The following is a 23808-nucleotide window of genomic DNA, read 5'->3' as shown; positions in this document are numbered from 1 at the left end:
ATTGATTCCCAGATATTTTATGCACGTTATAGTTACTTTGAATGAGTTTTCTCTTTTTATTATTCCCTTCTGATTTATGTTGCTGCTACATAGAAGTGTTCTTGACTTTTTTTGGGGGGGTTTATCTTGTAGCCTATGACATTACTGAAGTTTTCAATTAATTCCTTTGCTTGTTCCTAAGGATTTTCTAAGTATGCCATTATGTCATCAGTCAGAATGGAGTATGGATGATTCTGTCTCTTTTTTGTCTATATTTGTACTTTTAATTTCTTTTTTTCATATTGCTATTGCTAGAATTTCTAGGACTGTGTCAAATTAACTTACTCTTGCATTTATTGGGAGTTTCTAGTATTTCCTCATTGCATGTAATGTTAGTTTGGGTTTTAGGTAGATACATTTTATCATATTATAAAAGATATTTGTATGTGTGTGTGGATGTGTGCATGTGTGCTTTCTCAATTTTTTTTCTTTAACTTGTGCACTTTTATTTGAACTGGTCTTTTAAGTCAGTGTACAGGTAAAGCTCCTCCCCTCCCCCCAATTACTGGCACCAAACTCATGTAACTCTCAGGGAGACTATAAAAAGTTTTCATTCAATCTATGTTGGGGGGGAGGGAAATTAGGACGCCATTATGGCTCTGACAAAAAAAAAAGGAACAAATTACAAAAAGTTTTTTTTTAAAGGATTACGTAATTTAAGTGTAAAGCAATGTTACTGTCTGCCCTCTACCCCTTTATTTGCTTTGGATTTATGTTAAGTAACTCCTTTGTGTAGAGCAGGACAGCCTTCAGACAGGCAAATAACTCTGTAACAATGCGTTATACAATATTTGGAATAACTAAAAACAAAACAAAAAACAAATGTATAATCAGTCCTGAAAGATGCCCTGTAACTTTGGGGATGTTTGCCTCCAACATACTTAGAGACTGATCATAATTTTCACCATTCCAGTTTTTAAATCTTGAATGAAGTGCCAAAAACAACCCCAAAACAAATAAAGCACGGCAATCACATCTCTTTTGTTGGGATCAGTTATGTCACACTCCTTGACAAAAAAAAAAAAAGAAGAAACAACAGAAAAACAGACAAACAGTCCATTTAGAACATTTGTGATGGACATCAGACGGCTGCTTGCTGATCCACATCTGCTGGAAGGTGGAGAGGCCAGGATGGAGCCTCCAATTCAGAGTATTTGTGCTCAGGGGGACAATGATCTTGATTTTCATTGTGCTGGGGCATAGGGCTATAAATACCCTTTATGTGTCCTGTCAGAAATGCCTGGGTACATGGTGGTACCACCAGACAATACAGTAGTGGGATACAAATCCTTGTGGATGTCAGCAGTGCACTTCATGATTCAATAGAGGGTAGTTTTGTCGATTCTGCCTAAGAAAGATGGTTGACAGAGAGCTTCTGGGCACTCGAATCACTCATTGCTGATGGTGATAACCTGACCACCAGGGAGATCCTGTCTTTTCCAGAGAAGAGCTGGATGCTGCTGTGGCCATCTCATGCTTGATGTCTAGAACTACGTAACACAGCTTCTCCCTGATGTCATGCACAATTTCCCTCCCAGCCATATTAGTGAAACTGTACGCTCTCTCAGTCAGGATTTTCATGGGATGGTCTGTCAGATCATGGCCAGCCAGATTCAGATGGAGGATGGCATGGAGAAGGGCATAACCTTCATAGAAGGACACAAAGTGATCACATCATCATTGGAGTACATCATAATACTGGTGATATGACCAGAGGTATACAGGAGCAGCAGAGCCTGGATGGCAGTATACATGGCTGGAGTGTTGAAGGTCTGAAACATAATCTGTGTCATCTTTTCTCTGTTGGCTTTGGAGCTCAGGGAGCTTCTGTGAGCATCACAGGGTGCTCTTCAGGGGCCACGTAGAACTCATTATAGAAAGTATGATGCCAGATCTTCTCCAAGTCATCCCAATTAGTGACAATATTATGTTCAGCGAGGTATTTCAGGGTCAGAATATATATCTTGCTCTAGGCCTCAATCCCCAATAGCTGTCTTTTTGGCCAACACACACCATCATACTCTGATATCTGGGGTTCCCAACAATGGAAGGGAAGACAGCTCCGGGGATATTATTTCCTGCAAAGCCAGCTTTGCACATTCTGGAGCCATAGTCAACAATGAGGATAGCAGTATCACCGTCCATGTTGAATTTTGAAGTAGCAAGTTTAAACACTTAAGAGAGAGAGGAGGTAGTGCCACATGTGGAGGCAGGGGGAGGCAAGTGCATGTTGGGTAGAAGAGCTCACAGCTCTCTTAATTTTTGAGGATAACTCGTGTTAGTAATGACTGACTGGCCAAGCCCAGCCTTTATGAGCAAGCACAATGTACTTAGCTGATGAAATTCCCATATGGGTTTCAAAGAATATTTTCAGCTATGATTATTTTGAGTTTGCTAACTTCATAATGAAGAAACAGATTTTTTCTTTTTTTTAACTGTATGCTGACCTGGAAGTGGGTATGCATAGAAGAGACTCCCGAAAGAGCAGTTCAGACTTTTTTCACCTCTGGTGATAAGCAAGAATAAGCTACTACTGATCTTCTCCAGGTTGGAGAGAGGCACTGAACCCTCTCTTACACACCATGAAGCCAAGAGAGCATGGTTTTATTGTTGCTGAGACAACTACTATTGGCAACCGTGGCTGCCTGATTCCAGCTGCTAATCTCTCTCTTTGTCCTGACATGTAGCCCATGAATCCTTTCTTTGCCTGTTTGCATTTGTTCTTTCCTGCTTTTAGGTGAAGGAGTATTGGAGAAGACCACATTCTTATAATCTTTGAAAAGTTGGAATAGTGGGCATCAGATGTCCAGGAGCTGGAGTTCATGCTGAGAGAGACCAAATATGGGAGAAGTAGTAGCAGAGGCCTTGAAGAGCTACTAACTTACCCCAGGCCCGTGGTAGCTTGACTCACCTAGCAGCCACATTGTGTTCACAAGTAAATTTAAATGTGTCAAATGATAATGGTGCTAATCACTAGAAATGATCATTGATATAAGGGAGATAACTGTAATTTTTGACCCATATTGAGAGAATGCACTGGAATGAAAAGACTCTTCTGACCCCTCAGGAGGTATCCCTACCAGCTTTTTCAGAGATTCCATTTCTCATTGTGAGTAGGTGTCAGGGTAAAGACTGTTAGAGCTTTAGAAGCTTTTAGAGGACTACGCAATGTGTGTGTGTATGTGTGTGTATGTGTATATTAGTTATCCTTTAAACATTTTGTAGAATTATATTGTAAATCTACTTGGACCAGGAGTTTTTTTTCCTTTGGTAGTTTCTTTATATTTAATTCAATTTCAATTCAATATAATTGAAATTATATTATTTAATGACTCTAATTCTGCTAATTAGAGTATTTTTGTAGATTATCTTCTGTTTTTAAATTCTCAGTTTATGTATATTACTGATGATTTTGCTGTTGTTGTGAATTTACTTTGTTCATTTAAAAATTCGTAATTTGATTTTCTGTCACTTTCATTTGGATTCGCTAAAAGTTTATCCGCTTTTTAAATCTTTAAAAAAACTTTTATTTTTGTTTATTAATTCTGTTGTCCTTTTCTGTTTTATTGTTCTCTTCTGATTTTCAGGCTTCCTCTTGGGGTTTGTGTAATTGTTGATTTTCTAAATTTTAAGTTGTATGTTTTGCTCATTAATATTCTGTTTTTTTCTTTTATTTTGTTAATGTATGTCCTTAGGGATTATTTTTTGCTCAAAAGAAATTTTGGTATTTTGTTTCATCATTCTCATTGTCTTTCGTGTAGTTATTAATGTTTCTGTGATTTGATCTTTAACTCACTCATTAATTAGGACAAGTCTCCATTTAGGACTGTGTTTTTTGCTTGTATACCTTGTATTTATTATTAATATGCTACTTATTATTATGCCCATTAATTGAAGAATGGATCAACAAAATATGGTATGTAAATGTGATAGAATACTTTTGAGTTATGAGTAATAGGGAAATAAATGAATGATGATTTCAAAGAGACATGGAAAAATTTGTATGGATTGATGCAGTGTGAAGTGAGTAGAACCAGAACAATTTATACTATCACATCAATATTATAAAAATGAATAATTTTGAAAACACTTATTAACTGATAAAGAATGAGAGAACCTGATGAACAATTTATATAGTAACAAAAACAGCATATATATATATAAACAACTTTGAAAGCTGTTAAGACCTATGATTAAATGCAGGATCTATCCATTATCTCAGAGGACCAATAATGAAGCATGCTAGCTACCTTCTGATGTAGAGGTGATAGATTTAGGGTGCAGAATGAAACATTTTTTTTAACATGACAAGTGAAGGAATTTATTTTGCATAACTATGCTTATTATAAGGAATTGGTTTTTCTTTTCTCTTTTTTTTTAAATGGGGAAGAGGAATGTGAGGAACAGAAAGCACTTTCTGTTAATTAAGAAATAAAAATTTAATACAAAATAAAAAATTGAAATAACATCAACCCATCAAAAATAAAATAAAGCTACCAAACTTAATAGCTCAAGGGCTTTTTCCAACATTTGTACCTGAGGGTGAAGGTTCCATTTGGGAAATGTTGATTTTAGCAGGCAGTTGTTGATCAAGGACAGGAGTTTGAGAGAATAATTGGGGTTCAATTAATAGATAAATTCATCAAGTATGTATTAAGTGCCAATGACATATCACAGCTGGAGGATACAAAGACAAAAATAAAAACAGATACTGACTTTAGGGAACTGGCATTGTACTGGGTGTTGCAATATTTCTTCATATAGATAGCTGGGTAACTGGAGTAGTCACAGGTGTCTGGTTAGCTGCTCAGTCTAGGTCACTGTTTCACGTTTTAATCTTTTTCAATGTGTGCTTATGAGTCGTTTGTGTTTTAAGTATTTCTTTTGTGTGGAGGATATAGCTACCCTCTATATGATGATATACATTGTATATTAATACTTTCTTTTGGGGAGACGCCTACATATGAGTCAAACCTCTAAAGCCAAACCTTACTTTAAATGATTTTTCACAGAATTTCCAGGTGGGTTGTGAGCATGAAGGTCTACAGGCAATGAGAAAAAGCCTAATCATTTTCTTTAGAGACCAGACTCCCCTAGGACTGAACTCTGTCCATATGGGAACCTAGAGTCCCTTACTGGGAGAGAGTGCACCTCAGTCCCCTGGGCAATGGGATCTGTTGTTGCAGCACAGAAAGTGCTGGTTCTGGAGTCAAAGGTCCTAGGTGTAAATTCCACCATGAAAAGTTCCTCTTACAACTTCATTAGGACTCAGCTTCCTCATTTCTAAAATGAGAGATTGGACTATATGGCTTTTGAGATCCTTTCTAATATAAATCTATGGTCCTATGATAATTTGAGGAGGAAGAAAGTACATTAATATTAAGAAGAACTGAAAAAGCTTCCTTGTATAAGATGATACCTGAAGAGAAGGAAGCTGGATTTGAAGTAAGTTAAGGATTCTTAAAAGGTGGAAATGAGGTGGGAATACTCTTGTTCAGGCATAGATTTGGAGATCAAGTAGATTTGGGAACTCTATGCATAGGGATAACTGAACATATTGGAGCTAATAAGATCACTAAGGGAAAAGGCACAGTTTGAGAAGAAGAGAGGGCCTAGGATAGAGATATGAAGACATTCATATTTAGGGAACAGAAGAAAAATAATGAACCAGCAGTAAAGACTGAGAAGTAGTTATCAGGATGGAGGAGAACTGAGGAGGGATCAGAGCCACTGAAATCACCTTAGGGGAGAGAATGAAGAAGGGAGTAGTCAGCTGTCAAAAGCTGCAAAGAGGTGAAGGAGGTTGAAGACTCAGAAAAGGGTGCTGGATTTAAAAAAAAATGTTTTACTGATGCTTTTTTTTTTTACATCAGTCATTTTCAAACATACATTCCCTTCCAATGTTAGTCTTCCCTTATAACAAAGAAGAAAAAGCAGTTAAGTAAAGCCAACTGACACGTGACACTGTGTCTTTCAACATTTCAATGCAACATTTCATATCCACAGTCGTCCTTCTTTGCAGTATAATAAAGAAAGTTCATTTCTTCATTTCTTTTCTTGGTGCAGGATTTGTCATTCTAATCACATAGCACTCAGATGAATTTTAAAATTTATGTTGTAGTCATGAGTATATTGTTTTCCTGATTCTTTTTATTCTGCATTAATTCTTACAAATCTTTCCAAAATTCTCTGAATTCATTATATTATTTCTTATTTCTTGCATTCATATGCTATAATTTGTTGAGGTTTTCCCTAACTAAAGACCATAATTGGAACATTTTCAGCTCTTTGTTATCACAAATGTAAGTTAACATTTATGTTGGTTTTTAAGGTTTTCAAAGCAATTTACATATAATCTCATTTTATTCTTCCAACCACCATGTGAAGTAGGTGCTTTTACAGATGAGGAAACTGAGGCTTAGAAAAGGACTGCCATACCTTATTTTATTGCTCTTTGCAACTGTGTTTTTTACAAATTGAAGGTTTGTATCAAACCTATATAGAGCAAGTCAGTTGGTGCCATTTTTCTAACAGCATGTGCTCACACTGTACCTCTGTCATATTTTGGTAATTCTTGCAATATTTCAAACTTTTTCATTATTATATATGTTATGGTGATCTGTGATTCAGTGATCTTTGATGTTACTATTGTAATTTAAAATAATTACAATATAAGTCGGTGAATTCGATCGATAAATGTGTGTGTTCTAACTGCGTCACTGACTGACCAGCTGTTCCCTCATCTCTCTGTCCTTGGGCCTTCCTGCTGCCTGAGACACAACAATCTTGAAATTAGGCCAATTAGCAACCCTACAAGGGCCTCTGAGTGTTCAAGTGAAAGGAAGAGTCTATCAATGCAGCAAACTTCACTGTTGTCTTAGTTTAGGAAATTGCCACAGCCACCTCACCCATCACTCTACCCCCCTGATCAGTCAGCAGCCATCAGCATCGAGGCAAGACCCTCCACCAGCAAAAAGATGGACTTGCTGAAGGCTCACATGATATTACTACTTTTTAGTAATAAAGTATTTTTAAATTAAGGTATGTGCACTTTTTTTGACATAATGGTATTGCACACTTGAGAGGCTGCAGTATAATGTAAACATAAGTTTTAGATGCACTGGGAAAGTGAAAAATTCATGTGACTCACTTTATTGCAATTTTTGCTTTATTGTGGTATCTGGAACCAAACCTACAGTATCTCCAATATATACATGTAGTGATTTGCTTAGGATCACATAAGTAGTAAGTGCTTAAGGCAGAATTCAACTTGAGGTCTTCCTGACTCCCAGTCCAGTGCTCTGTCTACTATATTGTTGTGAATATTTTGCTATATGTAGGACCTTTCTTTTGTCTGTAAACTTCTTGGTTTACATCAGGCCTTTGGATATAACAGTTAAGAAAGTAGTTTCAGTAAAGTGGTAGCCTGAAAAATAATGCAATAAGGAGCTTGAGGAAGTGAGACTATGCTTTTCTTTTTAGGGGATGATATAGAAGATAATTTTGTTTTTTTGGGGGGATGGCTGGGCCAAGGACAAATCTTTTAGAATAGAAAACCTGGATATGTTTGTAGGCAATGGGAAGAGAACTAGTAGATAGGGATAAAGTGAAGACAAAAGAGCAGGGATAATCATCGTGGTAAAGCTCCCAGAAGAGTTGGGAGGGCAATGGGAGCTGGGATTCAAGCAGAGACATTGCTGTTGACAAAGAGAAGGAGTATCTTTTCCTGGAGAGTTGTACAAAGGAAGCAAGGACATGTGAAGAGGTTGACAGGTGCTGAATAAGGAAGATAAACGCGCTTATGATTGATCACCTCATTTTATCAATAAAGAGAGAGTAAGCTATTTACATTGTGGAGAATAAGTGGTGTTTTATGGAGGTTACTAGGTTTCTGTGAGTACAGACAGATATGAAGAATAGAGATGAAGAGGTATAGGTGAAAATGAAGCCTGCTTATCATAGAGTAGAAGTTTCAGATGATACTGTGGAAGGCCCAAGCAGGGTAGGGACATTGGAAGGGTAAGACTGAGGTGTATGAGAATCAGAGAATAAGGAATGGAAGAAGGTGTGACTCTAAATTATAGAAATGAAAGAAGCTAGAAGTAGGAATTTACCAGCTATGAATGGGAGAAGCAGCAATTAATTGTGGTACCATGAAAAGTCCTAGATTTAAAGTGAGAAGAATCAGAGGACCTCAGTTCAGATTTCTAGCTTGACTCTTTCACCGTATGTGACCAGGGGCAAAGCACAATCTCCTTGATTCTCTGTTCCTTTTCAACAAGATTAAGGAGTTGGACTATTATCATGGCCTCTGTCCTCTAGGGTCCTGTGATTATTGAGCATATGATGAGTGTTTCCTCTTCCAAGAAGAATGTTCTTTGTAATGGAAAACACAGAGTGAACATGGTTATCAGTGAGTGTATTTGGTTGCCCTCAATGAGTTCAAGTTACAAGAGCTTGATGCTACGTTCCTTAGAGCATTAAAACAACAACTGGTAAATGTGACTGCTGAGACTCTTTATTACTATTAGTGACTGGTAAAGGCCTTTAGTAAACAGAATAGGTGCCTCAGGATTGGAGAAGGGCAAATATTCCCCCCCCCTTTTCTTTTTTAGGCAATGGTGTTAAGTGACTTGTCCAGGGTCACATAGCTAGTGTCTGAGGTCACATTTGAACTCAGGTCTTCCTGACTCCAGTGCTGGTGCTCTATCCACTGCGCCACCTAGCTGCCCCCTCCTTTTTTTTTTCTTTTTTTTTTTAAGAAAAAAGGATTATGGAATCTGCAAACTATAGATCAGTGAGGGTGACTTTTGTTTCTGAACAATTGAGAAATATTTAAGGAAATGTTTGGGATTACTTAGGAAAGCAGTAATCACTGAAATCTAGAAATGGCTTCATTGAGAATAGGACATTCTAGACTAACTTTTTTTTTTGTACAGTACAAATAAATGGAAGACAGAGTGAATGTTTTAGACCTCCTATACTTAGATTTCAGACATATTTGACAAAGATCTCTCAAACTTAGTTACTGGATAATATGAAGAGATAAAGGCAGGATGATAATGTAGTTATATTGATTCAGAATTGGTCAAATGATTGAGTATGAAAAAATTGATAAATCTGTCTCGACTTGGAGGAAAGTCTCTAATGGAAGTCTCCAGGGATCTGCCTTTAGCCCTGTGCTGTTCAACATTTAAAAAAAAAAATCATTATCAGGGATGAAACCATAGAAGGCATGTTTATCAACTTCGATGATTCAGATGTATCTGGGAGGGGGGGAAGAATTGCTAGCATGTTGTTCAGAGATTTCTTATTTTACTCATTTTCAGCCTCAGTTCTTGGATTGTGATTTTGTGCTGGGACTGGTCAGTCTCCTCTTGTACTCTTGAATAGGCTGAGTGTGACTAGGTTGAATCTTTCCCTTGCAGTCTGGATGCTGTTGCCATTGCCAATCTGGAGGAGGTAGCAGGTTTAGGGATCTATGCTTTGCCTAAGTCCCTAGCTTCTGCCTCTATTTACTTGTTGTCCAGTGAGATTTCAGCTTCAGCTAGTCTCCTTATCTTTGTTCAGTTATTAATTTGGAATTCATTGCATCTTCTGTTTTGGCCTTAACGGTACTCAGGAGGATTTGTACATCACACTGGTCACAGGCCTCCTGGACAGGCACATATTTGCTGAGTTTGCTTGGTTTCCTGTAATGCTCCATATCCCATCTCAGATCTCTGTCCTGGACCGTCCTGTCTTCACACTCACTTGGTGACTTCATTAGGATGCATGGGCATCATTTCTTTTGATGACTGCCAGATCTATATATCCAGATCTAGTTTCTCTTATGAGTTGCAGTCTCTCATCTCCAACTACTTGTTAGACATTTCAAATTGCATATCTCATAGGCATCTCAAACTCAACATATCCAAAAAAGAGAAATCATTATTGTCCTGTCTAAGCCTACAACTCTTTATTTTCCCTCTTAGTGTTGAAGGAATCAGCATCCTTCTAGGCATTCAGGTTTGCCACCCTGATGATCTCAATTCCTCACATTTCATCCCATGTACTCAGTCAGTAGCCAAATCTTGTTGTTTGTATCTCCACAAGATCTTTTATATACATCTCCTCTCCACTTTTACATACTCACCACTCTAATTTAGGTTCTCATTAATGACAAAGTATGGAATGATTCATAATAACAAATTGATTCAGAATGTGGTAGTCAGAACAGGAAAACAATATACAAAATGACTTTAGCAACATAAATGGAAAAAAGAAACAACAAACACACCCAGCCAGTCAAAGTTGAATATTCCAAAATTATAGTGATCAAAGAAGAGATATGTGAAAACATTTCTCTTTGCTTTGTTGAAGAGTCAGGGTACTATGCCTATAGAACACTACCTATAATGTCAGACTTTTTAATATGTTGTTTCAGAAAGGTTTTTTTTCCTTTTTCATTCTTTATTAGAGGGGATGACTCCCTTGGGGTTGGATGGAATATGGGGAGGGATATTAATGAGAACTATAAGTGATATGAAACAAAAGTCAATGACATTTATTTTTAAAAATCCAATTTACAGATTTTGCCTTAGTATTCAGCCTGATCTTTCTAGGTTTATGAATCATCAGAGACTAAATTATGTTCTTATAGTTTTAATTATATTTTACTCTATTCTAATCCTTTGGAAAATTGATAATCCCTATAGGTTTAGTTAACCCAAATATTTAATTAAATGAAATGCCTTATTTTCCAAATAGTACAGATAAATTGGAGTCTACAGGGTATTAGAGGTTAAAAATAGCTTTATTCAGTCAAGTTTTAGAGACCCTATGTAGGCATTAAAAAGTGTCATTAAAATAATTCTTGACTTCATTGAATATTCTTTTTTAAGTCATTGTAAATGAGTGGGCATAAAATTTTGACCCAAGTATTTATTCTGTGGCATTTGTCTCTGTGCTATGTGGGCTGAAAAACCTTTCAATAATAAGTTTTAATACTAAATAATTTAGAATTGATGGATTTGTTTCTTATTGTTAACACATTAAAACAATCATTCTAGGTTCACATCCATTACATTCAACATATTTATCACAAAATTCCAGGTTTTCATTTAGGAAATTTATTTTGTACTTTTTCTTAAGAGTAATAATAATGTTACTAATTGAAAAAATTATGATTAAAATTGTTCACATTTACTTCTGTATGCTTTTATGACAGGTATCTTATGTCATTACAATAGAAGGGAAGACATATACTTTGCTCCTAAAACAAAAGTAGGTGGTTAACTTTACTTTCACCTCATATCTTAGTTCATATTCCTTTTGGGTATATCCATTAATTAAAACTCATTTTGCACATGAAAATATTTTTATTATTTGAATTTTAAAATTTTCTGGATTGATAACATTTCCTTTTTATTACTTTGGATTCCCTCACCTCAGATTTCTGCCTTTTTGAGAACATGAAATTTGAAAATTTAAAATATCATTATCTTTAACAGACATTTGAACCATGTGTACATAGCAAAATAGTAAGTACTTGGGAAAAAAGTGTGTGGAGACACATCAAGAGGTAGATTTTCTCTTCTGATGCTTTTCTGACATGAGATTAATGTACTTATGGCGTAACATTTAGAATAATAAAGTATTTAAAAGCAAAAATATTAATTGATGTAAATGCAGTCCAATGTATTGGATTTGAATTCTGAGGACCTGTGTGTGAGTTCCAACTCTGCCATTTCATAGCTCTGTGGCGTTGGACAAGGTTTACTGAACCTTGGTTTCTTCACTCTAAAAATGAGATCATACTGTGTGCTATCACCCACCTCATAAGAGAGAATAGATTTTGAAAGTGTTTTATAAACCATAAAGCTATGTGAATTTCAACTATTTAAGTAATGGAAGACCAATAGTACATAGTTTTTTATTTCAATGTATCTGCAATCTCACTGATAATAGTACTTCTTCCACAAAGCATATTGCAATCTGTTCATGCTTTCTTACTTGAAAAATTTTTGTCTGTGTCCTCCAATAAATCTCCTATAAGGGGTCTAACAAATGTTCTGATGGACTTTTCCTAGTTCTCTTGACATGCTTTGGATAGCATTGCACCATTTAGACTTTTTATTGATTGTCCCCTACTCTGGAATAAATGACTGGCCCACTTTCTTTTTTGGTCATTTTTTTTTTCTGATGTGATTTTATATGCTGCTTTTCTTGCAAAAGTTCCTATTTGGTATTTTGTTGTAGCCTCTCACGGCTATCATATGACCCCTCTATTGCACTTTCGGTGTCCCGCAAGCTTATTTCTTCAGAGACTGATATCCTATGTATAACATCACAGAGTGTTGCTGTGAAGGGTAGAGTTGACGAGCAGGAAAAAGTTCTTGTGGCTGCAAGGAAGCAGGGGGCCCTACCTAGTTAAGGACTAGGGTGAAGACCAGGAGAGTAGTGACCACGCTTCTCCCTAGATCTATGGAAATACCACAGAGTCACAATCAGAATCACACAAGATTTAGCAGCTACTATCTTAAAGGAGTAGAAGGCTTGTAATACATTTCAGAAGACAAAGGAGCTAATATTGCAACCAAGAGTAACCTACGTAGCAAAACTCAGCGTAATCCTTTCAGGAAGAGGTGAGGAGGGGTGGATATGTAATGAAATACAACATTTCTGATGAAAAGTCTGGAGTGGAATATAAAATTTGACATTCAAACACAAGACCCAGGTGAAACATAAAAAGGTAAATATGAAAGAGAAACCATAAGGGACTTATGGTCCCTTTAAGATTAAACTGTTTATATTCATGTATGGGAAGATGATATATGTAACTCTAAAGAACATTATTGTTAAGGCAGTCTACATACTCAGAGGTTATGAGTGTAAGTTGATTGTATTGGTATGATTTCCAAAAAAACATGAAGGGGTGGAGAAAGAGGGATGCACTGGGAGAAGGGGGAAGGGAGGGATAGAAAAGGGAAAATCACCTCATATAAAAGAGGTTTGCCAGGAAGAACTTGTACAATGGATGAGAAAATGGGAGGGTAAACAATGCTTGAACCTCACTATCATCTAAACTGGTTCAAAGAAGGAAGAAAATATTTACAAGCCTAGTTGGTTTAGAAATCTATCTTACCCAGCAGGGAAGTAGGAGGGGAAGAGAATAACAGAGGGTGGAGGTGATAAGGAAAAGGGCACGTTAAATGAGGCAGTGGTCAGAAACAAAACAGACTTTTGAAGAGGGCCAGGGTTAAAAAAAATAAGGACAAACAAAAGAAGATAAGTTAGAGTGAAATACGCAGTAATCATAACTGTGAATGTGAATGAGATGACCTCACCCATAACATTGAAGAAGATAGCAGAATGAGTTAGAAATCAGAATCCAACAATATGTAGTTTACAAGAAATAAATTTGAAAAAGAAACACATACACAAGGTTTAAATAAGGGGCTGAAATCGAATCTATTACATTTTGGTTGAAGTAAAAAAGATAGGGACAACAATCATGATCTCAGACTAAGCAAAAGCAAAAAATAGACCCAATTAAGAGATAATGAGGAAAACTACATTTTGCCAAAAGGTCCCATACACATCAACATCAATATCAGTATCAATACTAAACATATATATACCAAATGGCATAACATTCATTCTTTATAGTGTCTAGTGATATGTTTCTATGGTCTAAAACTATTGATTAATATGGCTGACATGTGGTGTAGTTTCCCAGTTTTTTCTTTTGATTAAATCTGATTTTAGCTTTAACTTTGTCTGAAATCATGATTACTATCCCTGCTTTTTTATGTAATAAATTATTCTTCTAACTTTCACTTTATGTTTGTGTGTATCTCTCCTTTTTATAGCATTTCCTAAAAGCAACATATTGCGGAATTCAAATTTTTAATCTGCTATCAGTTTCTGTTTTATGGATAAATTCATCCTGTTCACATTCTGAACTATAATTACTTGTTGTAATTATTTGTTGTATATTTCGTTGTAATACTTGTTGTATATTTTCCTCCTTATTTTCCTCACTTTTTCTCACCCCTATTCCCATTCCTCCACACTCCTCTACTTTACTTCTACCCACTACCTTGCCCTCTTATTCCTTAACCTACCCCCTTTCCAAGAATCCCTCCCTTATCCTCTCCCCCTGCTTTATCCCCTTACTCTATTATTTATTTCTGAATTTAGAAAATTTTTATATACTTCTAAATATATATGTTGTTCCCTCTTCATCCCATTTCTGTTAATCTACTCACCCTTCTATATCCCACCTATCCTATTCCCTATCCCATCCTTATCCTCTCCTCCATCCCTATCCCCTTGCCCTCTTATTTCTTTCTGAATTTAGAAGACTATTATACATATACATACATATATCTGTATCTATATATACACACATATATTTACTCTTTAACCCATTTATGATGAGAGTAGGGTTCCAGAACTACCCACCCTCCTCCCCTATTTCATACCTCTGTATCAGTTCTTCCTATCAAACCTCATTTGTATGAAATAATTACTCTTTTTGCCTTTTCCTACATCTTTTTGCTTTTTAGAATCATATCATACTCAGTTCTACTTCATTCTTTCTTTTGAACTACCTAATTACTAATGACAATCTTAGACATATAGTTTATATTTCCTCATATAAAAAGTGAACAATTTTTCCTTATTGAGTCCCTTGTAATCAATTTTTAATGTTTACCTTATATTTCTCTTGGATCTTGTATGTCAAATTTTCTGTTTAGTTCTGGTCTTTTTGCAATAAAATCTTGAAAGTCTGTCAATTCACTGAATATCCTTTTTTTTTTTCATTCAAGATTATACTTGAATTATACTTGATATTTTCAAGTGTGATATTTTCAACTGCAATCCCAGTTCTTTTGCTCTTCTATATATAGTGTTCCAAGCCCTGTGATCTTTTAGTGTAGCCATTGCTAGGTCCTGTGTAATTCTAACTATGGCTCTGCCATATTTGAATTATTTTTTTCTTGCTGCTCGTAATATTTTCTTCTTAAGCTGGGCATTTCAGAATTTGGCTCCGATATTCCTGTAGGTTTTCCTCATAGGACCTCTTTCAGGTGGCGATGGGTAGATTTTTTCTATTTCTACTTTCCCCTCTTGTTCTGACACTTCAGGACAATTTAATTGTTTCTTGTGCTATTATATCAAGATTATTTTTTTTTGATTGTAGCTTTCAGGTAGTTCAATTATTCTTATGTTTTTTCTTCTTAATTTGTTCTCATCAGTTGTTTTGCTTATAAGATGTTTCACATTCTCTTCTATTTTTTCATTCTTTATGTTTTGTTTTTTTTTTATTTCTTTGTCTCTTGTAACTTGCCCAATTCTAATTTTCATTAATAAATTTATTTATTTTTAGTTTTCAACATTTATTTGCACAAGATTTTGAGTTCCAAATTTTCACCCCATCGCACCCCTACCCCTACCCCAAGATGGCATACATTCTGAATACCCCTTCCCTTAGTCTGCCTTCCCTTCTATCTCTCCCCGCCTTCTCTTATTCCTTTCCCCTTCTATTTTTCTGTAGAGCAGGATAGATTTTTGTACTCCATTTTCTGTATTTCTTATTTCCCAGTTGCGTGTGAAAACATTTTTTTTAAAAGGCAATTGGAGTTTAGTGACCTGCCCAGGGTCACACAGCTAGTAAGTGCAAGTGTTTGGTCTGAGGCTGGATTTGAACTCAGGTCCTCCTGACTTCAGGGCCAGTGCTCTATCCACTGCGCCACCTAGCTACCCCTGAAAACATTTTTTTTTAAACATGTGTTTTTAAAACTTTGGGTTCCAAATTTTCTTCCTTCCTCCCTTCCCACCCACCGTCATTGAAAAGGCAAGCAACTCAATATAGGTTATACATGTGCAGTTATGCAAAACACTTCCACAGTAGATATGCTGTGAAAAACTAACTCTATTTCCCTTAATCCTATCTCGCCCCCATTTATTCTATTCTTTCTTTTGACCCTGACCCTCCTCAGAAGTATTTGCTTCTGATTACCCCCTTTCCCAATTTGCCCTCCTCTCTATCATCACCCTACTGTCTTCTTCCGTTTCCCCCCTATTTTCCTGTAGGGTAAGACAGATTTCCATATCCAATTGAGTGTGTATGTTATTCCCTCCTTAAGTCAAATCCTATGAGAATAAGATTCACTCATTCCCTCTCACCTTCCCCCATTTCCTCTCCACTGTAAGAGCCTTTTCTTTTCTGGTTTTTTTTTTGTGAGATAATTTACCCCATTCTACCTCTCCCTTTCTCCTTTCCTAGTATAATTCTCTCACCCCCTAATTTTATTCTCCAGATATGACCCCTTCATCTTCAACTCACCCTGTGCCCTCTATCAATCTATCTATGTATCTGTCTGTCTATCTATCTATCTATCTATCTATCTATCTATCTATCTATATATATACATACATATAATTTTTTCCCTCCAGCTACCCTAATATTGACGAAGGTCTCTTGAGTTACAAATATCATCTTTCCATGCAGGAATGTAAACAGTTCAACCTTAATAACTCTCTTATGATTTCTCTTTCCTGTTTACCTCTTCATGTTCCACTTGAGTCTTGTATTTGAAAGTCAAATTTTCTATTCAGCTCTGGTCTTTTCATCAAGAATGCTTGAAAGTCCCCTATTTCACCGAATGACCATTTTCCCCCTGAAGTATTATACTCAGTTTTGCTGGGTGGGTGATACTTGGTTGTATTCCTATCTCCTTTGCCCTCCAGAATATTATATTCCATGCCTTGCGGGCCCTTAAATGTAGAAGTTGCTAAATCTTGTGTTATCCTGATTGTGTTTCCACAATACTTGAATTGTTTCTTTCTGGCTGCTTGTAATATTTTCTCCTTGACCTGGGAACTCTGGAATTTGGCTACAATATTCCTAGGAGTTTTCCTTTGGGGAACTCTTTCAGGAGGAGATCGGTGGATTCTTTCCATTTCTATTTTCCCCTCTGGTTCTAAAATATCAGAGCAGTTTTCCTTGATAATTTCTTGAAAGATGATGTCTAGGCTCTTTTTTTGATCATGGCTTTCAGTTAGTCCAATAATTTTAAAATTCTCTCTCCTGGATCTATTTTCCAGGTCAGTTGTTTTTCCAATGAGATTTTTCACATTGTTTTCTAATTTTTCATTCTTTTGGATTTGTTTTACAGTACCTTGATTTCTCATAAAGTCGCTAGCTTCCAATTGCTCTGTTCTAATTTTTAAGGAAGTATTTTCTTCAGTAATCTTTTGGACTTCCTTTTCCATTTGACCAATTTTGCTTTTTAGGGCATTCTTCTCCGCGTTAGCTTTTTGGAACTCTTTTGTCATTTGGGTTAGGCTATTTTTTAAGGTATTATTTTCTTCAGTATTTTTTGGGGTCTCCTTTAGCAAGCTGTTGACTTGTTTTTCATGATTTTCTTGCATCACTTTTGTTTCTCTAACAAGTTTTTCCTCTACTTCTCTTACTTGCTTCTCAAAATCCCTTTTGAGCTCTTCCAAGGCCTGGGACTGATTCATATTCTTCTTGGAGGCTTTGGATGTAGGAGCTTTGACTTTGTTGTCTTCTTCTGGTTGTATGTTTTGATCTTCTTTGTCACCAAAGTAAGATGATATAGTCTGACTCTTTTTGCGCTGTTTACTCATGATCCCAGCCAATTACTTGAGTTTTAAACTCTTTGTTAAGGTAAGAGTCTGCTTCCAATGTGGAGAATGTATTGTCCCAAGCTTTGGGGGTTGTACAGCTGTTTTTAGAGATAGTTCTAGGGATCTGTAAATTTTCAGTTCTTCCAAGGTGGTATGATAAGGGGCAAGGAGTTTCCTCTCCACCGTCACAACAGGCTCCACCAAGCCAGTGCTCCTCCTCACCCCAGGACTGCCCCTCAGAACTATGACCCAGATCCAAGCATAGGCAAAGCAAGAGATTCCTGCCTCAGCACTGGCAGAGAGATCTCTGCAGTTCCCCTCTGATCAGCCACTTGATTCCCCCTCAGTCTGTGACCCGGGAGCTCAGGAGGCAGCCGCTGCCCCAGAGGCCATGCTTGGAACTTGCGGCTGAGACCTACCTCCTTCTCTCACTGCAGTCACAGACTTTTCCCACTGACCTTCCATGTTGTCTTTGGCGTTCCTGGGTTGAGAAGTCTGGAGACCGCCACAGCTGCCAATGAATCAGCCCTCTGAGGCCTGCTCCAGGTTCACTGCAGCCTGTGCACCCATGCCACACTGCGCTCCTCTCCCTGCCCGGCGCGATATACCTTTCTGATCAACCATCTAGGTTGTCTTAGGCTGAAAATTTGTTTCACTCTGTCTTTTTGTGGGTTCTGCTGCTTTAGAATTTGTTTAGAGCCATTTTTTACAGGTATTTGGAGGGCTTTGGGGGAGAGCTGAAGCAAGTCACTGCTTTCACTCCGCCATCTTGGCTCGGCCCCCCCATTCTAATTTTCAAGGATTTGTTTTCTTCCTTAAGATTCTGGATCTCCTTTTTAAGTTGGTTGACATTCTTTTCATAATCTTGTTTCTCTTGGATTGTTCTTACTTTTTTAAAAAAAATTTTCCTCAATCTCTCTTATTTGATTTTTGAAATCTTTTTTGAATTTTTCTGTGAATTCTTTTTGGGCAGGGGACCATTTGATGCTACTCTTTGAGGTAGGAGAGGCTTTTTTTGCTTCAGTACCCTCCTCTGAAGATGAACCCCAGTCTTCTCTATTCCCTTAGTAACTGTCTATGATTGGGTTCTTTCTCCTTTGCCTGCTTATTTTTAATTTTTTTAGCAGTTTATTATTATAATCACCTCTGACCCTGGGATATGGAAGATAGGGCCTCTGGCCCCAAGTCCTTCTTACTGTTATTTTTTGAGCTTTGTCCTGGTCCCAACCTCTGCACTCCTTTCCCCTTCCAAGCCACAGCTAAGGGCCCTCTGGCACACTATGCTGGAAATGCTCTTACTCCCTGAGAACCCTCCAGTGGCTATGACCTTCAGTTCTTCCCTCTGGCCTGGAACCAAGAGCAAGAACTCAGCTCTCCTTTAAGTGCCCACAGCCAGCAGCATCCCTGCCCAACTGCTTCAGTACTCACTGGGTGTGTGCTGATTCCTTCTTGCCCAGGACCATGTCTCAGCAGCACAGCTGGTCTTGGTGTCACTTGTCAGCAGAGGCTCCCTCAATCTTCCCTGCTCAGACACCTGATGTCCTAGTTGTGAAAATTCCTGAGGCTGAGGTCGAGGCTACCTCCCAAACCAGCCACCCCCAGGGCTTCTCACTTGTTGTTTCAGTGGAATTAGCCTGGAGGTGTTTACCCTTCATGCTGGCCAAAGTTGTCCCAAGAATGCTACTGTTCTGCCCCAGCTCTTGTTTATTTTTGCCACTCTCCATTCACCTTGAAGTGCTATTTTGTCTTGTTTGTGAAGGAAATCTGGAGAGCTTGGGATTTTCTGACCTATTCTGCCATCTTCCCAGAATCTTCCCCTCTAAAGCATTCATTCTTAAAGGAAACATTGAATTGTAAGAGGAAATAGACTTCAAAACTATACTAGTGGGGGACCTCAATTTTCCCCTCTCAGAACTAAATAAATCTAACCATAAAATAAGAAAGAAGTTAAAGAGATAAATGGAATTTTATTAAAGTTAGAAATGAGAGACCTCTGGAGAAAATTGCATGGGGATAGAAAGGAATATATATATTTTCCCAGATATACATGGCATCTTCATAAAAATTGACCATATATTAGGATATAACACCTCACAAATGCAGAAAATAAGAAATATTAAATGCAGCCTTTCCAGGCCATAATGCAATTAAAGTTAACATTCAATAAAGAGCCTTGGAAACATAGCTTAAAAATTAATTGGAAGCTAAATAGTCTAATCCTAAAAAGTGAATGGGTCAAAGAACAAATCACAGAAACAATAATTTCATTAAAGATAGTGACAACAATGAGACAACACATCCAAATTTGTGGGTTGCAGATAAAGCAGTATTTAGGAGAAATTTTATATTTCTTAATGCTTACATCAGTAAAAAAAGGAAAGAGCAGATCAAGAAATCAGGCATATAACTAAAAAAATTAGAAAAAGAACAAATTAAAAATTCCTAATCAAGAACAAAAATGGAAATCCTGAAAATCAAAGGAAATATTAATAAAGCTGAAAGTTAAGGATAACGTTGAACTAATAAAATTAGGATCTGATTTTATGAAAAAATAAAATAGACAAACCATTGATTAATTTTATTTAAAAAAGAAGAAAACCAATTTACCATTATCAAAAATTAAAAGGTTGAATGCACCACCAATGTAGATGAAATCAAAGCAATTATTGCCCAATTATATGCCAATAAAATGGACAATCTAAGTCAAATGGATGAATATTTAAAAAAATAAATTGCTCTAACTAGAAAAAATAGAATACTTAAATAATTCTTTCTTAGAAAAAGAAATTAAACAAGCCACAAATGAACTCCCTAAGAAATAATCCCCAGAACCAGATGGATGTACAAGTGAATTCCACTATAAGAACAATTAATTCCAATATTATATAAACTATTTGAAAAAATAAAGAGTTCTACCAAATTTTTACCTTAATGTTTTTTTTAAGGTGACCCGTTTCCTTCTGTCTCTTTTTCCCTCATCTCTAATCCCCCCATTTGTTAGCCCCTCCTCTGTGGGGTTTTGTTTGTTAGTTCCTTTTTCTTTCCTGCTTTTATCCAGTTTTTATAATTTTTTCCCCATCTTTCTTCTTAGTCAAATAGATTGACTCTTTCTCTCCTCCCCTTCAACAAGTTTTGTTCATTAGTTTTTAAAATTCATTTTTTGTGCCCCTTTCTAAAAAGGATTTCTCTCACTCACTTTATTATCCATCCTGTCTACCCTAGACCCTCCTTCTCTGATTTTTGAGTCTCTTTTTTTTCCTCTACATTTCTCATGCAATCAAAGCTTCCAAGGTATCCATTCAAGGCTCCCCCATTTAGGTGGTTTTCTGCAACTGCATTGCAGAGATCACCCTGTGAATTCTCCTTTTCTATTGTGGTTCACTCCCAGAACAATGCCAATTACTGTAGGTGTCAGAGAGTACACTGATTTATGGTAAGGCCCATCCCTTACTCATTCCTGATTATGTAGCCCACTAGTGATCTATGCCCTCCCCTGTTTACCTTTATTCCCTATTTGCCTCAAAATCTCTCCTCCTTGGGTCCATGCTGTCCCACTCCATCAGCTGCTGCTTGCCCTCAGGGGTTCCAAATCCCCTCCTCCCAATTTAGGTTAAGCAGACTTTTAAATCACCAAATCCCCCAAGCCACATTCAGAGTAAGGTGCCCATTTTCCTTCAGGGACCATCTCTCTTTCCCATAAGAGCATTTCATTAATGGAGTCCCCTTGTACCATCAAAATAAGGCTGCCTTTTTTCCCCCTCCTTTTCAATTCTTCTTCCCTTCTCCTCACCCACTCAGCTATAGGATCTTCTCTTTCTGAAATCATAGAGATCATATTCCCCTCTTTGCAAGGCCTTGATTTGACCCAGCAATCTCACATATTCCTTGCCATCCTTCTCCCCTTTAACATACCCTCCTATGTTTTCTTGCAGTCCCACAAAAATGTATTGATTTGCCTCTAGGCAGTTTGTGCCCAGGATCTGTTCATAAAGCTCCCTGTCCACCTCTTCACTATTACCTCTGCCAGATTTCCACCCCCGTTTTCTAGTGTCCACTTAGAAGTCTCTTATTGGTGTCTCTGTTGCTGTTGCTGACCTTGACTAATGAATTTATTCACTCTTCCTGCATTTCTGTTTTTGGGGATGAGAGGCAAATAAATTCTTCAGTCTAGTTTCCTTTCTTAAAATGTTTTAAATGCTTCTTTATTGTTGAACGTCTATCTTTTGTTCTATATTATAAGTCTCAGATTTACTGGGTAGGTCAACTGGGCCTAGCCTCTTGAGCTCCATTGCTTTTTGAACACATTGTTACATTCTCTCCTCCTTTTTCTAATGAGTGAAAAATAGTCTTGTGTTATTTGAATGTCCTTTCTTTTGTATTTGAAGGTCTTTCTCCTGACGGCTTGTATAACTTGTTTCTGAACTGAATTGTTATATTTAACCGCTCTGTGTTTAAGAGTTTGAAGGCTGAGTTTTTTTTGTGTTTTTTTTCCTTCTGGAGGCAATCTATGAATTTTTTCAATTGGAGTTTCATTTTCTATGTTTAGAAGTTCTACGAAGTTCTCTTCTATTATTTCTTACATTATGGTGTTAAGTTGTTTTTGTCCTGTTGTGTTTTTCTGGGAGACTTATGAGTCTTGGGTTTTCTTTACATACCTTGTCTCCAAAATCTGTATGTTTTGCTGGCATAGTGAGCATATTTTCTTTTAATGTTGTTGTTTTTTATTTCTCTTCCTTTAAATTGTCCTTCCCTTCTGTTTATTTATATTCCTAATCTGTTTTTCTCTCTTTTGTTTCTTTGGTTAAGTTTGCTATTGCAGATTCAATTTTTTTGATTCTGTTCATTACTTTTGCTGTGCAAGTCATAAAATTCTGTTCTTATAATTCTCATTTCTCTTTTAAACCATTAATGAACAGTATATTCTTGTTCCATGTTCTCACAGTTCACGGGGTCCTCTGTCTTATCAAAAATTGAATCATTTTCATTTGTTTTGCAATATTTATTTGTAGATGCCTGACCTTGTTTACTAGATCTGATGGTCATATTTCTTTGTATTGTCACTGTTTTTCTTGTTGACTTATCTGTTTATATTCAAGGTTTTTTAGTTTTCTTTTTCCTGATATCTTTTGTAATTTGTCTTTTTTCCCCATAATCTTCAATGAAATTATCTAATGTTTTTGTGATTGATTTTTAATCCACTAATCCCTTAGGGTTAAGTTACTTAGTCTGCAATTATTTTTTAATCTTTTCTTTAATAACCCTTTATTGAACATAATGTTTATTGAATCCTTGCCGGTAATATTTCTGCTCTTATGCATTTGCTTGTGAAGTTTTTATGCCAAGATACGTGGCCAGTTTTTTAAAGTCCCACATACAGTTGAGAAACATGTATACTTTTTCTATTTGTATTCAATTATCAGCAGAAACTTATACCTAACATTCCTAAAATCCTATTCAGGTTCTTAACTTCTTTTGTGTTCATTTTAATTTTTAGATTTGTTTAGATCTGAAAGATATACGTTGAGCTATCTGCCGCTTTATAATCATATCTGCCAAGTCTTGTGTGATTCTGACCATAGTTTCTTACTACTTGAGCTCTTTCCTTCTGACTACATGACTACATTTTTCTTTGACATGGAAGCTCTAGATTTTGGCAATGATCTTCCTGGCAGTTTTCACTTGGGGATTTCTTTCAGGAGGTGATTGGTGGATTCTTTGGATTTTCACTTTGTCTTCCTTTCCTAAAAAGTCTGGAAAGTTTTCTTTCATGATTTCTTGAAACATGTTGGCCAGGTTTATTTATTTATTTGTTTGTCGTAGCCTCCAGATATTTAATGATTCTTTTTTTTTCCTTTTCACAAGGCAGTGGGGTTAAGTGACTTGCCCAGGGTCACATAGCTACTAAGTATTAAGTGTCTGAGGCTGGATTTGAACTCAGGTCCTCCTGACTCCAGGGCCAGTGTTCTATTCACTGTTCCACCTAGCTGTATCCCCTAATGATTCTTAAGACAAGAAAATTCCATGGATCATGAAGAGTCATGTATGAGTGAAATGACTGAACAATTGCAAGAGGTTATAATGGGCTTTCAACATTAGACAGAATTTTTTTTTAAATTTGATCATGGA

At 36.7% G+C, this 23808-nt stretch overlaps 1 protein-coding gene across 1 annotated transcript in view; it reads left to right on the top strand.

Moving 5' to 3' along the window:
* Positions 1-23808, top strand: part of LOC114045332 (disintegrin and metalloproteinase domain-containing protein 2-like) — a 131908-nt gene that overhangs the window by 17529 nt on the left and 90571 nt on the right. The window contains 1 exon segment of the mRNA XM_027865264.1: positions 11249-11304. Within this exon segment, the coding sequence (XP_027721065.1) occupies positions 11249-11304 (56 nt within the window).

Source organism: Vombatus ursinus, unplaced genomic scaffold, assembly GCF_900497805.2.
Source record: "Vombatus ursinus unplaced genomic scaffold, bare-nosed wombat genome assembly UNPS02014778.1, whole genome shotgun sequence".
NCBI lineage: Eukaryota > Metazoa > Chordata > Mammalia > Diprotodontia > Vombatidae > Vombatus > Vombatus ursinus.
This window is presented reverse-complemented; position numbering and strand designations above follow the sequence as displayed.